This window comes from Eleginops maclovinus, chromosome 17, assembly GCF_036324505.1.
Source record: "Eleginops maclovinus isolate JMC-PN-2008 ecotype Puerto Natales chromosome 17, JC_Emac_rtc_rv5, whole genome shotgun sequence".
Classification (NCBI taxonomy): domain Eukaryota; kingdom Metazoa; phylum Chordata; class Actinopteri; order Perciformes; family Eleginopidae; genus Eleginops; species Eleginops maclovinus.
Window position 1 is genome coordinate 10,663,101 of NC_086365.1, and position 18,421 is coordinate 10,681,521.

At 41.8% G+C, this 18,421-nt stretch overlaps 4 protein-coding genes across 10 annotated transcripts in view; 2 read left to right on the forward strand and 2 right to left on the reverse strand.

Annotated features, from left to right (window-relative positions):
• The first annotated feature begins 1,504 nt into the window (after positions 1 to 1,504).
• slc5a8 (solute carrier family 5 member 8) lies at positions 1,505 to 6,276 on the forward strand. Its single transcript, XM_063905060.1, has 17 exons — positions 1,505 to 1,738; positions 2,011 to 2,130; positions 2,538 to 2,603; positions 2,700 to 2,751; positions 2,870 to 2,937; positions 3,028 to 3,066; positions 3,376 to 3,491; positions 3,864 to 4,004; positions 4,132 to 4,261; positions 4,367 to 4,455; positions 4,637 to 4,746; positions 4,840 to 4,907; positions 5,008 to 5,094; positions 5,297 to 5,505; positions 5,631 to 5,734; positions 5,819 to 5,907; positions 5,994 to 6,276. Exons 1-17 carry the CDS (start codon positions 1,505 to 1,507, stop codon positions 6,111 to 6,113), a joined length of 1,842 nt encoding a protein of 613 aa, XP_063761130.1. The 3' UTR covers positions 6,114 to 6,276.
• A 239-nt stretch (positions 6,277 to 6,515) lies between these two features.
• lyrm5a (LYR motif containing 5a) lies at positions 6,516 to 8,163 on the reverse strand. The gene is made up of 3 exons (XM_063905303.1): positions 8,005 to 8,163; positions 7,706 to 7,778; positions 6,516 to 7,240 (listed from the first exon to the last, which is right to left on the reverse strand). The coding sequence occupies exons 2-3, from the start codon at positions 7,748 to 7,750 to the stop codon at positions 7,016 to 7,018; spliced, it is 270 nt and encodes an 89-aa protein (XP_063761373.1). The 5' UTR covers positions 7,751 to 7,778; positions 8,005 to 8,163; the 3' UTR covers positions 6,516 to 7,015.
• Positions 7,787 to 13,307, forward strand: dnai7 (dynein axonemal intermediate chain 7). The gene is made up of 16 exons (XM_063905301.1): positions 7,787 to 8,223; positions 8,719 to 8,788; positions 9,021 to 9,109; positions 9,305 to 9,409; positions 9,555 to 9,692; positions 9,866 to 10,000; positions 10,115 to 10,218; positions 10,324 to 10,482; positions 10,590 to 10,746; positions 10,811 to 10,901; positions 11,069 to 11,238; positions 11,310 to 11,469; positions 11,941 to 12,155; positions 12,242 to 12,400; positions 12,771 to 12,884; positions 12,977 to 13,307. The coding sequence occupies exons 1-16, from the start codon at positions 8,221 to 8,223 to the stop codon at positions 13,250 to 13,252; spliced, it is 2,145 nt and encodes a 714-aa protein (XP_063761371.1). The 5' UTR covers positions 7,787 to 8,220; the 3' UTR covers positions 13,253 to 13,307.
• Positions 13,308 to 13,309: 2 nt separating this feature from the next.
• The window catches only part of lrmp (lymphoid-restricted membrane protein), a 30,915-nt gene continuing 25,803 nt past the window's right edge, over positions 13,310 to 18,421 (reverse strand). For 3 of the 7 annotated variants that reach the window (XM_063905297.1, XM_063905295.1, XM_063905296.1), the window contains exons 33-39: positions 18,241 to 18,281; positions 18,067 to 18,135; positions 17,640 to 17,698; positions 17,306 to 17,404; positions 16,224 to 16,352; positions 14,651 to 14,799; positions 13,310 to 14,362 (exon numbers count right to left, since the gene is read on the reverse strand). In XM_063905297.1, coding sequence (XP_063761367.1) covers positions 14,220 to 14,362; positions 14,651 to 14,799; positions 16,224 to 16,352; positions 17,306 to 17,404; positions 17,640 to 17,698; positions 18,067 to 18,135; positions 18,241 to 18,281 — 689 coding nt within the window. In that variant the 3' untranslated portion in view covers positions 13,310 to 14,219. Of the gene's footprint in view, positions 14,363 to 14,650; positions 14,800 to 15,340; positions 15,368 to 16,223; positions 16,353 to 17,305; positions 17,405 to 17,639; positions 17,699 to 18,066; positions 18,136 to 18,240; positions 18,282 to 18,421 lie in introns of all 7 variants that reach the window. The other 4 variants (XR_010167772.1, XM_063905299.1, XM_063905298.1 and 1 more) reach the window with 4 other exon arrangements.

Below are 18,421 nucleotides of genomic sequence, written 5' to 3' on the forward strand. Positions count from 1 at the left end.
CTTCCATTCACTTCCGCCTTCGTTCGAGTCTTCGCTTCGTGCTGCCTCTTCGTTTACTGTGGTTATGTAAAAAAATATTAACAACCATTGACCATAAGAGTTTTCTGCTGAAGCAACATTTGAGTAAAGTAAAACAGACTGCCAAAAAAAGAATCGGAGGATGAACCCCTCTTTATTTGTCACATACATGCACACAGCAGTTGGCAGCTATTGTGCAGCGCCCGGGGAGCAATGGGGAGGGGGGGGATTGGAGGTGTCTGGTGCCTTGCTCAAGGACACCACAGCAGGGCCTAGGAGGTGAACTGGGACCTCTCCAAGTAGCAGTCCACCTTCCATATTTTCAAGTCTGTTCAGGGACTTGAACCGGCGACCCTACGATTCCCAGTCCAAGCCCCTGCTTACTGAGCCACTGCTGGACGTAGACGTCAATAACATTTATTTGAAAACAGATACGAATTGTGTAGCATATCAAGTCGAGAATCTTTCTAATAGCTATGACCACCAGTAAAGAGCTAGCTTAATGTCCTCCTGCCCCATTTCAACCTAGAATATTTTCTATAACGTTATTCGTTTGTCTTTCTGGAATAGACTTGGTTTATTAAATCTCCAAAACAAATTGAACTTTTATTTTTAACAAATATAAAACAACAGTTATTGTACATGCTAATTGATGATGTTACATTATGGTCTTCCAGAGCGTGACTGGCCTGAATTAACGGGGTACTTGCATCAAATGGAGCCTTAATTAATGTCATGAGTTACACCTGCTGTGCTGTCCTGCTTACAAAGTGTCATGAAAATGGTCTATTTGACTTTAAGGGTGATATAATCATTGTTTGTGAATCACAGGTGTAACAAAGTAAATGAATGAAATTTGGTTTATCTTATCTGGTTCAGGGTCTTGCTGCAGATTGGTTTACTGTCACACTGACATGGCTTTCAAGGAATACAACTGAACCATCTTTAACATTTTTGAAAAACAAAACACGGAGAAGAACTATACCAGTACTACCTAACTAACTACATATATGTCAAAAAATATCAGTTAAACTACATAGTACACTACTTTTTTATTATTTATAGTTATTTATTCTCATAACAGTTCTCATTTTGAATAATATTTAAACATAAATATGTATGTAACCAAAAAGCAATTCCACCATTTGGGAATATGATTTGATACTCTGTCGACTCCACATGTACCTGCCTGGAATGCTCTTTTTTCTCTCTCTCTCTCTCTCTCTATGACACACACACACACACACACACACACACACACACACACACACACACACACACACACACACACACACACACACACACACACACACTCAACAGGTTTCGGTCTCTAGTCCTGCTCTCAGCGCAGTGTTGAGTGAGAAGGTGATGTATCAGGACCATTCATCCAAAGAGGATCTGTGTTGCTTGAGTGGAAAACAAGTGGGGCAGTTGGAATAACTTTCTTAAAAGTTGTATTTCTAGTTTTAGTCAGACATCCACCAAAATGTCAGGGGACTCGGTGGTCGTAGGCTCCTTTGTGGCCGCAGACTATTTGGTGTTTGCTCTCATGCTCCTTGTGTCTGCTGCCGTCGGGGTGTACTATGCCTGGGCGGACAGGGGCCAGCAAAGCTCTGGGGACTTCCTAATGGGGGGCCGGAGACTGACAGCCCTGCCTGTCTCCCTGTCTCTAACCGCCAGCTTCATGTCAGCCATCACTGTGCTGTCCAACCCAGCCGAGGTAAGGTCACTGCAGATTCCTATGGGACTCATTTAAAACTGTATCCCCAAAAAGTTATATAGTGTCTGTTTTAGTCTGCAGGAAAAACATTTCCCAATGGAAGAACACACATACAAACTTTAAAATGAAAATGTATTTATCACATGCAATATTACACATAGCCACATCAAAATGAATGACACGAAAGTGGTGGGAAAAAAAGATCAAACGAGATTTCAGAGAATTAGAAACAATCACATATAACAGACTAATTATTATTATCATCCCTGTAGGTGTACCGCTACGGAGCCAATATTGGATTTTATGGTCTCTCCTATGTATTTACAATGGTGGTCACATCCGAGGTCTTCCTCCCAGTCTTTTACAGGCTGGCTATCACCAGTACATATGAAGTGAGTGTTATTTGTTTATTCTATCAGTTGCTATCTAGCTGTTCTATTTACTAAATCCTTAATCATGTCAAATGTTTTATTTACCTGTAATATACTAGAGAAGCTTACTCCGATATTTAACTGCTATTGTCTCACACTAGAGAGCACATCCTGGTTGTAGTCCTAGGTTATTATGGCTCCTATAAATATGTGGAAATGGGTTTGGACCAAATCATAAGAGGCGCAGTATTTGTTAAAGGCAAATAATGTATCAAATATCATTCTGAATCAATATTGTGGTGCTTCAGAGCATAAAATCAGTCATTTATATCAAAATCAGCATGGATTTGTCGACATCAGGTACAAAAAATGATATTAGATATACTATTGTCTGCTCTTTTCTTTGTCTGTGTCATGTATCTGCAAAGTATCTGGAACTGCGTTTTAACAGAGCAACCCGTCTGCTGGGAACTGTGCTCTTCATCGTTCAGACCGTGAGTAAGAAGTCAACATAATGATCTTTGAGCACTCAGGGAGAAACACCAACTCTGACACCCGGGGGTCATTTGTGTCTGTATCGTTTCTCTCAGATCCTCTACACTGGAATCGTCATCTATGCCCCAGCGCTTGCTTTAAACCAAGGTATGTCGGTTTCAGTCCACATTGGTCAGATTCCTGATACATTCCTGGGTAAGGGCACTTAATAATGCTGGGCTTTGCTCACCTGAGTATGTCTGAAAGCGTCCCCCCCTCTCTGCAGTGACTGGGATGGATCTTTGGGGTGCTGTTGTTTCCACAGGTGTTGTCTGTACCTTCTACTGCACAATGGTATGTAAATCAAATGATGTGCACACCATTTAAATTGAATAAACATCTTATTTTCTATGACATCATTTAGTGTTTCTCAATCAATCTTAGGGCGGTCTGAAGGCGGTAGTGTGGACCGATGTGTTTCAGGTAGGCCTCTGGAGGAAAAAACAACATAATGAAGGGTTGGTATGTTCCACTGGTCAGATTTGACCAAGTAACGCATGACTGTGCATGTGTCATACCTTTTTGTGGTTGCCAGTGACAACGCTGTTCACCAGCAGCTGACCGGTAGACCAAGACAGCAAAAAACTTATCTCCACCTATACAAACAATATCACATAGTTAACACATTGTATTCACAACGCCAACACAACAACCTGGTGAGAATGGGACGACTCCTGGGATGGAAAACAGGCATGAGTATCCTAAAATGATGGAAAATGTCTCCCCCACCAGCTTGGTGTCATGGTTGCAGGCTTCCTGTCTGTCATCATCAGGTCCGTGGTCGTACAGGGGGGAGTCCTCCCCATCATTTCAGATTCACAACAAGGAGGGAGACTCAACTTTTGGGAGTGAGTATGCATCAGTATTTAAACGAGGTATTACAGTAGAATAATCACTCAATAAAAAAGGGGACGGCCCCTCATTAGAATACATGGGAACTTGTTGATACACCATGATAGGACAAAGTGTTTTCTAAAAGTGCAATACTATTATTCCAGCTATAGGAATAAAATATGTCGTTCTTGTAACGCTCATCCAAACCCCACGTTTGGTCTAAATCAGAGGCTGCATTGTATTAAGTCTACTTATTAACAGGTTGCATGAATGAGTTTTAAAGACCTCGCACATTTGTCTTTGTCAGAGGGGTGTGATGAACCACTACAATGTTTCTTCCCCTGTTTCACTTAAGTTTAAACAGCCATTTCATACTGTTTCACTAGCTTTGACACAAGCCCTCTGAGGAGACACACTTTCTGGACCATAACCTTTGGAGGGGCATTTGTGTGGATCAGTATTTATGGGATTAACCAGGCCCAGGTCCAGAGATACATCTCCTGCAAGAGCATCACACATGCCAGACTGTGAGTACTGTCTTACTGGGTGATACGTTTAACTGCTCTTCAAACCAATCATGCAGGGATTATTGTGCCATGAGACACAATATGTTTGTATATGTTTCTGTTCATGTGTGTTTCCTTATTGTTCCAGATCTCTGTACATCAACCTGTTGGGCCTTTGGTCCATCTTGCTGTGCTCAGTGTTTGCAGGAATGTGTCTCTTCTCAGTCTATAAGAACTGCGACCCATGGAGCGCTGGATTGGTTTCTGCCCCAGATCAGGTACCATTGTGAGCCTGAGATATGCTGATGAATGTCAAAAACACACACATAGCTTTACTCATATACCCAGTAGTTTACACCGCCGCTTCTGAATCCCTTCTGTAGTTGATGCCTTATTTGGTGATGGACATCCTGCGAGACTTCCCCGGCCTTCCTGGTCTGTTTGTTGCAGCTGCATATAGTGGATCTCTCAGGTTAATACAGTAAATATGTCTATTCCTTCCTATAATTTCAATACCTTTAATCTTCATTTCAGCTTGTTCAATGTTTTAAAGTGGGAAAAGTTGTGTTTTTGTATCCATACACGCAAGGAATTTGTTTGATGGTTCTTTTTCCATTAAATTGTGAGGGATTTTGGTGCTTTATCAACCCCAGCACAGTGTCCTCCAGCATCAATGCACTGGCTGCAGTGACCGTGGAGGACCTGATCAAACCCTACACTGACATGTCTGAGAAACATCTGTCCTGGATCTCAAAAGGGCTGAGTGAGTGGATTGTCTCATGTACAGCAATTGAAAAGAGTTGTTGAATGGTGAGTCAAAATCTCAAAGGTTTCCCTATCGTTGTCTCTGTTGCAGGTATCATGTTTGGGCTTTTATGCATTGGAATGGCAGGACTGGCTTCCACCATGGGAGGGATCCTGCAGGTGGAGTAGATGTGCTTTGGAGACTTTGGCAAAAGAAAAGTTATGATTTAAAACAGCAATGAACCCTACAACTGAATTGACATGTGTTTTTTTTATACAGGCCGTTATCAGTATATTCGGCATCATTGGAGGTCCTCTGCTTGGCTTGTTTACATTGGGTATCCTCTGTCCATTTGCCAACTCCAAAGTAAGCATTTCCTCATCAAAGTGGATCCAGATAATAGAAAAGAACTTTTGTTCCTGTTTTAATTAACCATTTAAGTATTAGGGCTTTAAGAACAAATTGACACTTGAGTACTCATGAGTCTTACATTACTGAGTTTTGTGACGCCTGCTTTTTTCGAAAAAGGACATTTACCTTTTTTCTCTGCGATGAAAATGTCTTTTAGGGAGCTTTGTCAGGTATTGTGTCAGGGTTGGTTGTGTCTCTATGGGTTGGCATCGGAGCACAGATATACCCCCCGCCTCTGGAGATGAGCAGACCTCTGCCCCTAACCACTGAAGGCTGTAACTTCAGCAGTACAGGCCGCCTCAACTGGACCTCCACTGCTCCGCCAACACAGTCCACCTACATCACCACAGTCCCAGTAGAGGGCAAGTAAGTGTGTAATTAGATGGTAATTGTTAACTGAATATTTAGTGTCCTCACTTCGTTTTAGAGTAATGTCTCCCTAAAAGGATGAATGCTTTTACTCCAAGTTAACTGTTCTGCCCCTCCTCCAGGCCTGTGCTGGTGGGTCATTGGTACTCTCTGTCCTACCTTTACTTCAGTCCAATCGGAACCATCATAGCTATCAGTGTGGGATTGTTAGTCAGCCTAATGACAGGTAAACAATATATAATTAGTTTAATAATATGCATTTTTCTTAGTAAAGCACTGTTTTTGATGTGCTGTTCTGTGTACATTTCAGGAGGCAGGAAGCTGAAGGTGGAATCCAGGCTTACATTAATGAAAGAAGACACAACTGTGTATCACCTATATAAGTTCTTCAAAGACAGAGTAAGTGCTGCAGCAGTGGTTCAGGCTCAAAGGCTATCAACTACTAACAGCTACATTTATAATGTATGCTCTTCACTTTTTTATAGGTCACGAGGCAATCAGAAAAGCTTGAAATGACGAGGGACAGAGAGGAAAAAATTGGCAGCAACAATCCTGCGTTCTGTGACGTTGAGCTGGACTTAACAAAAAGCAGCATTTCAACATAAAATACAACTTGTGTTTTTCAAAGAGTTCTTACACATGTATGTCTTTATGTGTGTTTTCAAATCTGAAATCTGTTAGAATAAAAAAATACACATAGGAAAGCACTCAAGGCTGTTTTATGTCTCTTCATTGAGACAAAAGACCAACGTGCAATGACTCATCAATTTTTTGGGCTGACTTCCACCCCAAAAAATCTGCCACTATTAAAATAACTGAACGTTTTTTTAATTCTCTTTTAATTCTCTCATGCAAATTTCATGTGAGCCTTCCTGACCTTTACATTGGGGGAATTGTAGGACATTTCTACCACTTTTATATTAAAATGTTTGCCTTATCTTGTGACAAGTTATTGATACAAAAGAATAAATACATTAATAAATATAAACAGAGTCTGATACAAGCAATGGCAGTGAAGAATTGTATAATATTTATTATGACACAAGGCATCACTTGGAAAATACTGCTTGTTTTTAGGGTTATCTAATAGTGCATTAGTACATAGTCATGTACATTCACTCTTCAAGAAGATTGACTATGTATTTACAAATATATATACACTGAAAATACATTGTACAATATAATTCAGTCAGTCTGATATCTAGGCTTCCATCAGTGTTGAAATGGAAAACCTATGTTATAAACATTTACAGTATTCACGATTAAAACCATTGGCATTTACCGTACTTGACGTAACTTGGAAATAAAAAAATAAAAGCACATTCTGTAAAAGCTTCATTAATTATCACTCTGCTATAAAATAGACGGAAGGGCAACAGGGTTTATTACATTTCTGCAGAGTAAAGTGGCCTTCATCTTATTTTTGAAGGCGTGTTTCGGAAAATGCAAAGCGTTGCATTATTTAACATATTTAATAATAAGTGTACTTATAATAATCCGGAGCTGTCTATGAGTCTGATTTTTTTTCTGGATCAAAATACCTCTTCTTCATAGCTCGATATTTCCTGAGGAAATACAGGGCCTCCAGTTCCTTGATGACAAAGTCACCTCGGGCGACCAGCTTTTGGATCTTTTCAGGGTCCATCTCGTCTTTGTTCTTCATGAAAGCTGACTTCAGGCGCCCTCTGAAGTAAGCTGCTCCCTGGGGGTAATCACGGCCAAGATACAGCAGCTATTGGTGGATGAGAATCACATCAAACAGACGCAGGACATGACACAACTGTAACACGTGTTTCAATCAGAGGTTTAAAGTAACTAGGTTGATTAACTCAAGTACTGTTCTTAAGTACAATTTTGAGGTACTTGTACTTGAGTATTTCAATTGCTACTTCTACTCCACTACAATTTAGAGGTAAATTGTGTTATTTTACGTTTACACTACATTTGTAGTCATTAAAACTAGTCATTAAAACTAGCTACACCTTTACCAGCTTTGATAACACTTTAATGCATCAATAATTATAATGAAAATATATCATAATGAGTACTTTTGGTGCCTACGTTTATTTTGATGCTAATACTTTTTGTACTTTTACTTGTAACAGAATATTCCTACACTCTAGTACTTCTACTTTTACTTAAGTACAAGATCTGAGTACTTCTTCCATCTGTGGTTTGAATGACTGACTTCACTTACAGTCTTGTAAAGCTTGATAACCTGCTCCTTTAAAGGGTTGGCCATGTCAGAGACAAGGTTGCCTGTCGCACTTCTGAAACGAGAAGAAAACAAGATGACAAAGCCGTAAGAAACAGACAAGAGTGATAGAAACAGTAAAACTATTTAAAGAGCCAGAGCCCTAAAGATTAATAGTTGCCACCATGGCACTGGATTTAGCTAGCTAACGTTACAGCTAGCTTTTTAGTTAGCATTCAAATAATAATAATGTAACAACATACTCTAAAATTAACCATATTACATAGTGCGTTAGTATTTACCCGTCTTGTTCAGTTGTGGTGTTTTAGTAAAGCGGATCAACATTTAAGAAACGTTTTCTTTTCTTTGTCCTTCCTCTGACAACTGCACAGTTCAGTGTGGCCACAGCCGTATTTCGGAACGTTATGTCGCAAATACAAATAGAGGAAAACAGACAAACTACGCATGCGTGCGCGTTTCTATGGTGACCTGGACGCTTTAGAGCTATTACTTTCAGCATGGTGAGTTTTTACAAAGTTTTTCAATTCAGTAACCTCTGTTTGGCCTTAAACCTTGTCATATTCAAATTGTCTTACTCACATTAACTACCATGTTACTACAGAACCCTGACAGTAAGGATAAAAGCATTCTAATAGGATAGTAAATACACTGCGTTGCTTTCGAGTTAGCATTAGCAAGAACTTTTAACTGCTCTTTTATTTCTTTAACCATTTTTCCCATGTGTCTTGTTTTAAACCTTCTCTAACTTTCTCTGTGTGTTCTTTCCTGTGAATGGTAGCCACCCAAGAAAAGAAAGGTATGAAAATATGTCAGTCAGTGTATTAAGAATTCTACATTCATCTGGTTACCATAGAGTAGGATGTATGCAGCCAGGCATAGAATACACGATCTCACTCTTGCTGGAATTGTCACTAACAAACTCGTACGGTCAACCTTCAGCTCAGTAATGTAGCTTAACCTTTTTCAACACACATGTAATATTTTGCAAATCAAAGGGCAAGCTGACCAAAGCCCAGAGGGCGAAGCAGCAGCAAGAGGAGGAGGAGAGGATACTGCGAGAGGAAGGTAATCCTAACTCATGTCTCTATTATTCTAAACTGGGGCAACAATAGGTATTTGTTAAAGGAACTGACAGGTGGTTAAATAGGAATTAAAATCTGAAAAAAGCTGATGAAAAGCCATTTTGTTTATGCATTTGTTTAAGCTCCTATAACACTGTTTAGCAGCCAAAGATATTTCTGTTTTGAGAGTTTGTGTTTTAAAGTGACGGTCTGTACCAATGTGCTTTGCTTTATAGAGGAAGCCAAGCTGCAAGTAGAGAGAGAAGAGCAGGAAAAATTGGAAAGAGAGAGGAAGAAGCTGGAACTGGAAAGGCTTGAACTTAAGGTAAGGTCAATTACTATCACTGATATGATATACATTATCTGACTCTTTTTCCTTGTGAGGATACATTCAGTCTCAAACAGACCCTGCTGATTGAAGACCAGAACTGTTAACTCCAACTGTTAAGACAGACAACTCTCTAACTATGGAAATATACAGTAGTTGTGTTGAGTTTTCATGAGTGTTTCTTGCTCACAGGACCTAGATCGCAGAGAAGGAGAGCTGATCGAACTCCGCCACCTGCTGGAGGAGAACCATACTGCAGTAACCACATGGAAAACGGATACTGAGGAGAAAGCCAAGGTGTGTGTTCCTGAGTCATACACAGAAGAGACACCAGAATCGAAAAAAACCCCATCACTTTAAGTTCCCATCCTGACTGAATAAATACAAATCCTTTACCCAATAAATAGCTGATATTAACATACATGGTGTTGTTTGTGTCCAGTGGGAGAGATACCTGCATTGTGATGGCAGCCCAGACCCAGCAGTGCAGAAGGATATTAACACATACGTGAGCTTATGGAGAGAAGACCCCGAAGTCAACATCACACTCGTGCTCAAGCAATGTTATCTCGCTCTAAAGGTTTGTATGTAAATATGTGTACATCACATACTTGGATGATGAATCAACTAAGATTACAATACACCTACTTAGCTACACTGTCCAAGACCACTGCTAGATCATCCCTCATTACAACACCATTACAACTGTGATCTGCCTTTAAAATTCATATAAATTCATTTTGTCCTTTATAGCTGGTTGAGGAGCTGGAAGGTTTAATCATAGATAATACAGATCCAAAAGAGGGCTTAAAGCACCAGGAGGGGTTCATACTTCTGCAGGAGCTGATCCATTATAAACACCTCCTCACCACTGAGGAGATCCTCAAGGTACACGAATCATAGCTGTACTAACACACTCTGATGCAATGGCTAACTTCACTAAAGGTTATATAATAAACCATTTTCGGACCGTTCTTGTGTTGTGTGTCTTCCTGTTCACAGAGGGCAAGTGCGAACATCGACACTGAGACGGGCAACATGCAGACCGTGATCAAAGATGACAACATTACTCTGTGTCTCTGGGCCAATCTCAAGAAAAACTCGAGGTCTGTGCAGGAAGCTGACAATTAGATCATCTGGGGTTGAATGTCCCATAGAACAGAGATCATTTATATTTATCTCAAAGTATTTGTCTTTGTTTCTCAATTCAGGTTCAAAGGTTTGCAATTTGAAGAGGCGGGCCTTGGCTTTGAGCTTCCCAAACAGCTGGCTGTGAGCAACATCGCTGTGCGGATCATCCACACACGTTATGACCACCTGTCCTCGCTGGCCAGGATGGCTGACCACAGAATAAACACACCCTGCCCCAGGTATTTATCCCTAAGAGCTGTTACTACTGCTAATACCACACATCCTTTAACATCCTACCTGTTATCTTGCTCTCTCTTCTTGTCTTATCGCATCTGTTTGCTCCTAGGTCTCTTGCAGGTGGTGAAGAGGTTCCAATAGACAAAGATGTACCGGAGCAGGGGGAGACAAAAGCAGAGGGGGAGGTGCTGGAAGACATTGAGGTGCAGCATCAGCAGACGGTGGATGAGGAGGTGCAGTCCATCCAAGGCAATGAGGGGAGGAAGGTAAGATGCTGGGTTTCTAGATTCAATGTGATGTTTGTGTTCTTATTATGTGTGTTCCTCACAGAGTGCAGCCAGTGGGCAGTCGAGGAGAAGCAGCGCCCAGCCTGCAGAGGGCCGTGGGAGCCAGATACAGACACAGATGGAGGCACTCGGCGGTAAGATGCCCAGCCTGACTCTTCCGAATGTAAACAAAAAGAAAGCACCACCACACAGGATGTAAACCTGCTGTCCCTCAGAATGATTGACATGTCTGGACTTGCACCACACAGCAATTCAGATACAAATGTTGGTCATGAACAACTCTATATTTTTGTCTCTACAGCTGAGGGGGAATCGACTTCCCCCCTAGGGCAGCTGACAGTGATGGACAGCGGCAACGGTGTGCAGGCGGTGGACTTGTTGCAGTACACCCCTTTGGGTGGGGTCTTCTACTACGACGTGTTTCACCTCCCGCCACAAGCCCATCAGGTTAATGGCTGGGAAATCAGACAGGTAAATAGAAAAGGGCTCGCAGAGCTTGCTACTTACACAACGCCCAGCAGCTAATGCTCATGTTTCTGTAGCTGTTGGATAAAGGGCTACAGGTGTTCCCCTATCCTGTGGAGAAGTCTAACTCAGGTGAGAATGAAGCAGTTGTCTGCCCTCCTGTTGGCGTGTCTGTGACCCTGCCCGACTTTGTTATCTTCATGGAAACTCCTCAAGTGGCGCGCTGGGATTCTGCAGGTAGGTCAGGCAGCAACACGTGCTACATGATACTCTCCTGCATAGAAAGGAAAACTCGTATTCAGGCAAAAAAATGTTAGATTTCAGGTTTTCTGAAATGTTTGGTTTAACTATGCAAATGAGGCATTATGTGCTTATTTCTTTACATTTCCGGGACAGAAATCTAAATGTTGGATAAAGCCAGGTTCCAATTCTTTATGAAAAACTCTCCTTGAGAAAACCTGTAAAAATAGGTGTCGTGAATTCCCATACATTTTGGAAGACATTACAGTTGAACAGGGCTAAACAATTTAACTAATAAATATCACGATAAGACATTCCAAGTTACTTAAATACCTTTTTGTATTAGAAGTGTTTTGTCATTTCATTTAAATGTGTAATTATCTAATGCTTCATTCTTTTTTAGAAATGTACAAAATCTACAAATGTGTATTTTGGATGTTTCATGAACATTGACATTTCATTATCCAGGGAAGCAGTGGAGGATGGACGGTATCACAGACGTGTCTTATGAGGAGACGGAGGCCAGAATCTCCTTTAAGATGAATTCCTTCCAGGCCTTTGTGCTGATGCAGGAAACGTACGCCAACCTTCCCTTCCTGAGCTGGGAGCTCAGACCGTTGGGCCAGGACTCGGCTCTTTTCACCGTCAACGGGGCGCTCATCGACCTCAATATCACGATCCAGGTGAGAGACAGAAAAGTGTTATATGTTAATCCCAGAAGAATGGATCATCAGCCTGACTGATCTGTTTGTGCCTTTCTGACCAACAGGGAAATCAGTGTATGCTGCAGTCAGACCAGGAGAGAGGTCTCTCTCACCTCAAAGGGAAGTGGATGAGTGGCCCCGCCCTGCAGAGAGCCATGCTCAACGCAGGGATCAACATCTTTGTGAAGGAGTACACGGACAAATACGTCAGCACCTGCGGCAAGGTCTGCATCTTATCTGATTTTCTTAAAACGAAACAAGATAAAAGTACTTAGCCAGGTTTTGCACAAACCAGTGTGGCAGCATACTTCCTACCCTGTATCCACATAAAGGTCAAAGTAAAAATAGGAGATGACAGGATAACTGTGCAAAACAGGTATGTTTATGAAGTTGTTATATTGTAGAATGCTAACATTTTCTAGGCTGCGGATGGGAATGTTTTATGGAATGCAAGTATTTATTCAGAAGCCAAAATATTAAAGAAACTCTGCCTGGAACAATTACAAGGAAAACCACATACTCATATTATGTCAAATAGAGCGACCATTTTCACAGACAGTTATAAATGTGCCGTGTGGTTTCTTTCCTCTCCAGGACCCACTTACAGAGCATGCTGCCTACGAACAGATGGCCCTCTTCGCCTCTGCCTGCGCATTCTCGTGGAGCAAGTGGAATGCCAAATGTGGAGCGGCGCATCTGGTCATGCAGGTACTCTCTCTAAACAACAGATACAGCTTCATCAATTCAGCATTTGGATCCTTTCCCAAAACTAACCTTACTTATTCCCTTTCCTCTGCCAGGTGTGTGAGCACTTGGGCCCTGACCCGGTGCCTAAGGGTTCCTGGAGTCTCTACCTGCTGGGCGCACAGCGGAGTCAGAAGCTGGAAATCACAGAGAAGAGTGAGGCTTTCTCTCCGGACCATTATCCTGGGAGCGAGTTTCACTCCACCTTAATCCACACTCTCCAGGACGACATGAGCCCTGACGGCACTGAGAGGCCCAGAGAATCCAGCTGTCTGTTTGTGGACACCGTGCAGAGACTGCTCTCTGCCACCAGACCACTGATGTATTCATAACCCGTGTGAACCTTTTGAAAATGAATAAATGTATGAAGTGGATGCACAACACAAATCTTCTATTGTAGAATTTGCTACTTTATTTGTGCAAAGTTTCACGCATCTTCTTTGGAACATACAAAAGAAAATAAACTTGAAAACGGTGACAACCACAGCAAGAGGAAGATACAATTAAAAACCTTTGGTGTAAAGACTAACAATGTAGAATTATAACTTAATAACAAAATAGATATTCACATATCCCCACTCAAAACTAACAAACTCATAAATATAGATTTCAAACATTTAAAAACACTTCAAATGAAAGTTTTATTACCAGTGCTTATAGACTTAAAGTTATAAAATGTCCTCAAAATTCCATTAAAAAGGCGGGCAGTCGCCCTTTTCCTCAAGTGCATGCAGTGTGTTTAAAAAGCCGTGTGGCGCAAGAGCCATCGTCCATGATGTTGGTCAATGGAAACTGCACAGCGGCCCATTGGATGACTTGGTTGATTCAGCGCTGTCATTTTGTCGAAGTTGGAACATAATTGGTGATCGTTGCAGCTCCGATGACTGATCAAGCCTGACTTGACAGATTGTATTGGGTCTGGGAAGATAGTTGCCAGCAGCAGTGACAGGAAAACTGCATCATGATGTGTTCAGGACGTGGAGCAGCCAACTGCAACAGGAGGTTGGTTTTCCCCACCTGTAACTGCTCCTTCTCTTCAAACAGACAAATGCACACACACACACACACACAGACTAACTAACTGAGCAAACGTGACATGATGCATAAATCCTCCATAGGGTTAACCATCCCCTGGGGCCAGTGCTGTCAATGAGTCTTGTTTTGGGAATCTTCAGGCACCAGTAAACATACCAACAGCCTCTGCCTTGAGGTACACTGCACTACATCGCCACCCGAGAGCCCGGATCCTTTCTGCAGAGGCTGATGGGCGGTAACACCATCCATCCCGGGTCTCAGGGGTTAGACGGGGGGCTGTCCGTTATGCCGGAGCCCCGTGTAGGGCCACAGCAGCTGCTGGATGGTCATCCAGGAGTCCCCGGTCCCCACAGGGGCTGCATCGACCGCTGGCTGCATCACCAGACTGGCCAGCAGTGCCAGGAGACCTGCAGGTGAACCATGAGTAAACAAGTACACAGCATGAGTCCAAACTGTTGCTATAATGTTTAAGAAGGTTCCAAAAGCCTTTGCAGACCATTTACATGCATAAAGACTAAAAGACACACTATAGGAAAGGGAAACCCCCAAAGAATAATTGGGCCTCTTCAAAAGAAATCCTACTGTAAGCAATGTGTGGGTCCACAAATTCCAAGGTTTCAAAATCCAAGGACAAAATCCTCTTTCTTTTTGTTAAATATAACTATGTTACAATAAGTCCAACAAATTGAGCATACCTGCTAGCACTACCACCATGGCCAACCAAAGCCAGAGACCCCGGCCACTCCTGGCTACTGCTGCAGCCGCCCGGGAGAAGGTCAGGCTGTGGGACAGCGACTGGGCCATTCCTGGGTCTGTGGAAGTAGGGCTGGGGGAGGGGGTTGGACTGGAGGTGGATAAGGAAAGAATAAAAAGTTACCACATGGAGGCTGGAAAATGAAGCATGAGAGAGTGAAAAATGGTTAAAGATAAAGCAAGAGAGTGATTTAGTTACCAAAAATGGGAATAAGTCGCTAAAGACATTTTTTTTGTAAAACCAGTGACTCATTTCTGGTAACTAATTCAGTCCATGGCAGGATGTGATTGTTTGCTTCAATGACGAATTTTACCACAATGTCTCAAACAGTGTCAAAGATGAAGACCCATTCACATCATTAGCATAATGAAAAAGCTGTCAGAAGCTCAGTTAATGGAGGTTGGCTTGGAGGTGGATTCGAGCATCAGCTGGTAAGGCAAAGGCAGCAGACAATTATAGCCTGGAATCTGTCAACAGTAAGAGTGCTGCTTCAAATCACTTTACAGCCGTCGAGAGATTCAGTGCGAGGCTGTAATTAGCCTTTGATTGGCCTTTTGCATGCATTTCTTTTTTGGACAGGGATAAAATCCACAAGCGCGTCCACTTTGGACTCTCCTCCCTTCACACTTACAGCATCACAAACAGCTCATCCTGACTCCTGAGCAATTATGGGAGGGAGGAAAAGAGGAAAGGACAGTTCAGAACAGCACATCATCCGCTTGCACAAAACACTCATCTGCCCCAGAAATATGAAATAGTGTTGCACGTAAAAAGTTAAAGCGGCTGAACAGGTTAGTGGAAGAAAAAATAAGCTGGGTAAAGATGAGTTATCAGTAAGATGCAAATCAGAGCTTGAGATCCATGCATGAAACGCAGATCATCAAATCACACTGACATACACTGATCTCAAGACAGTTAACAGCTGAAAGAAATGGTTCATTTCAGGCCTTTTCAGTAAAAACTCTGTTAACATGATTAAAAGCAGAGGAGCCCCTGGAGCAAAGGAGAAGCTAGTCCAGCACAGACTATTTAAGGAAAGAGATTCATCACTTAGGAGGTTCCATTTAATCACAACATTTTCTAACTGTGTTTATTTTGTAGTGGGTTATAATTTAATAATGCAGAATTTGTTTGCTAACAGAGAATTCAACTTACAGATGAAAATATTTCAAAAACATTCTGAAGTCTCCAACAGTCTTATAATAATTGTGTTTAATATCTAAGTATTAGCATTGCTAGCTAGACTGTCAGTAAAGGTATAGCCTGCAACCATCAGAGTGCAACTTTGACATAAAAATGTAAACGTCTTACTTATGTCAAAACTGTTTTATGCCCACCATTGATAATAAAACTATTTAGCGTTTAACATATTTAAGAAAACCTTGAGTTTGCAGCTACTGGAACCTCGATACAGCTAAATGATTATCTCTCCCAACTTTGCACATAGCCTCTTAGTTTTCCTGGCAGAAAGTGGTGCTGCAGTAGACCAGTGGTGGGTATTTGGTTGGACTAACGTCTTGAGGGGCAGAATGAGGGAGGTGAGTTTGCTCCCCAGCTCACTGAGGCTGGACCTCCTCCTCTCTGCCACCGGCTCCTCCTTCTGCTCGTCCTCCATCTGGCCGTCGGTGCTGTTGTAGGCTGTCCTGTGGGCACGCGTGGGTCAGGCATTCACAAACACACGGCTCAGTGGCACATTCAAATACAAGCTTTGGTACACAACCACACAGATCCTGCATACATGCACACATGCTCATTTCATGCGTATGCAGCCAAAAGAAATCCATTGAATTACATTCTGCGTATCGCAATGAGAACCCTGCAAACAACGCATGCCCAGCAATACAATATCATGAAAGCACAAAGCAATTTTACAACCTTTCAGATATTTGGAGAGCATTACATGTCCTTCAGTCGTTTCAACTAAGCTCACATTTTTGCTTAGCTAGCGAAAAAAAGAAAGCTCGACTCTCCTCGTCCAAACATTTGAAAGCTTCATGATGCCAATAAAAAGTCCACGCAGTCTCAAACTTTACATCTTAAACAAAGGAGATAGTTAGATTTAGACCCCAAAAAGATATTTGCTTCTGACAAACACTTCCCCATGCGAGGAGGGTCCAGATGCATGAAAGATGGAAGCTGTGGTGTGATTACATAATCTGATCATTCCTGTTATCAAAAATAAAACAGCTTCATCATTTCCTTTACGGTATCACAGCTAACATGTGTGACACTGTTGCAATTGAAACGTCTTTTAAAGTTTCAGGTTTCTTATTTAGTTTGAGATAAAATACATTTTATCCTTCATCTGAGACTCTCCAAATAACTGTTATATTATATGTTTCTTAGTGTGAAGACAAACGTTAGGAGGGTTCATCACAACTTTGCCATGAACTTAGCAACTTAAAAAAGGTTAAGAATACTTTCTATAAACATCCACTCTAGAAAAAGATGTAAACCTGGCCTCAAAAGGACAAAAACATAGTTTGACCGACAGTAAAGTCACACCAGAAAGCTGCCATCACTATGCATCTGGGGCCACTGTAAAAACTTTGCGCGACACAGCCAGCGCGGTACCCTTCTCTTTGGCATGTCTTACCCCTTCATCAAGAGAGAAGGTTCTTCAGTGTCAACCCAGGCCGCAGAGCTAACAAAGCGCTTTAGTGGGGGGCGCGCACTGCTCTTCCCGCCCACATTCCTGGAAACCATCATTATCACATAGTGGAACAACAACAACAACCCTCATGTCATGGTACAGCGCTCTTTGGTTGATTGAGAAACACAGCCACAGCCAGTAACTTCCTGCATGCCAGAAATTATGCTGGTTTGTTTTAAGGGCAGATTCATTTCACTTTAACACAGACTCAACGTAGTTACTTTGAATCTACATATTACAATCAAGGCACATTTGACCCACACACACAAACACCTACCATGGGGATCGTCTGGTCAGTCGCTCCATCTCAGTCTCTGAGCAGTCTTGTGTTTTGGACTGTGGTGGGAAAACAATTTGTCATTATTCATATAAACAGAACTGCATCTGCCTGAATGATACCTTTACTCTATTCTGCACATAGGAGGCATTGAAAGCAATCCTAATACAATGGAAATGTAGGTTTTAACACTGTATATTTACTATAGTTCAAAAATAGGCAGCTAATCATTGAGAAAGAACTTTTAGGATCATTTTCTAAATCCTACATTGCTTTTTGGAGCAATTGGAATTCTTTCAAGCAGGATGCCAGCCAACTAGTGAATCATGGATACATTTATTGCATTACAATTGCAAAAAGCCAAAACTAGACAATACCTATGGTACCTATGGTGCATGCTACATGATGTGACAGCGACAGTCCTCACCATGTTAAATTGCATGTTGGCTCCACCAGAGCGAGGGATCGCTGCTATGCTGACCCGCCGGGTTGATGACTGTAGGGAGTGAAAATATAAAAACACAATCATGAATATCTCTGACAACACTAGTCCTGAGTAAAGAGAATGATGAGTTCATACACTGTATAAACTGTGGCTGACCTTGTAGTACTGTGTCGGCTGCTTCTTGCCATGGAAATCATCTGTAAAGAGGACCAGTTGGCTTATTTTTAATATACAGTGTGTGACATCAGCGAGAATTTAAACATGAAGTACACCTCATATACCTTATATGCATACAGAGCTGATTTGAGTGTGTCACTGTATTGAGCTAATGAAGGTT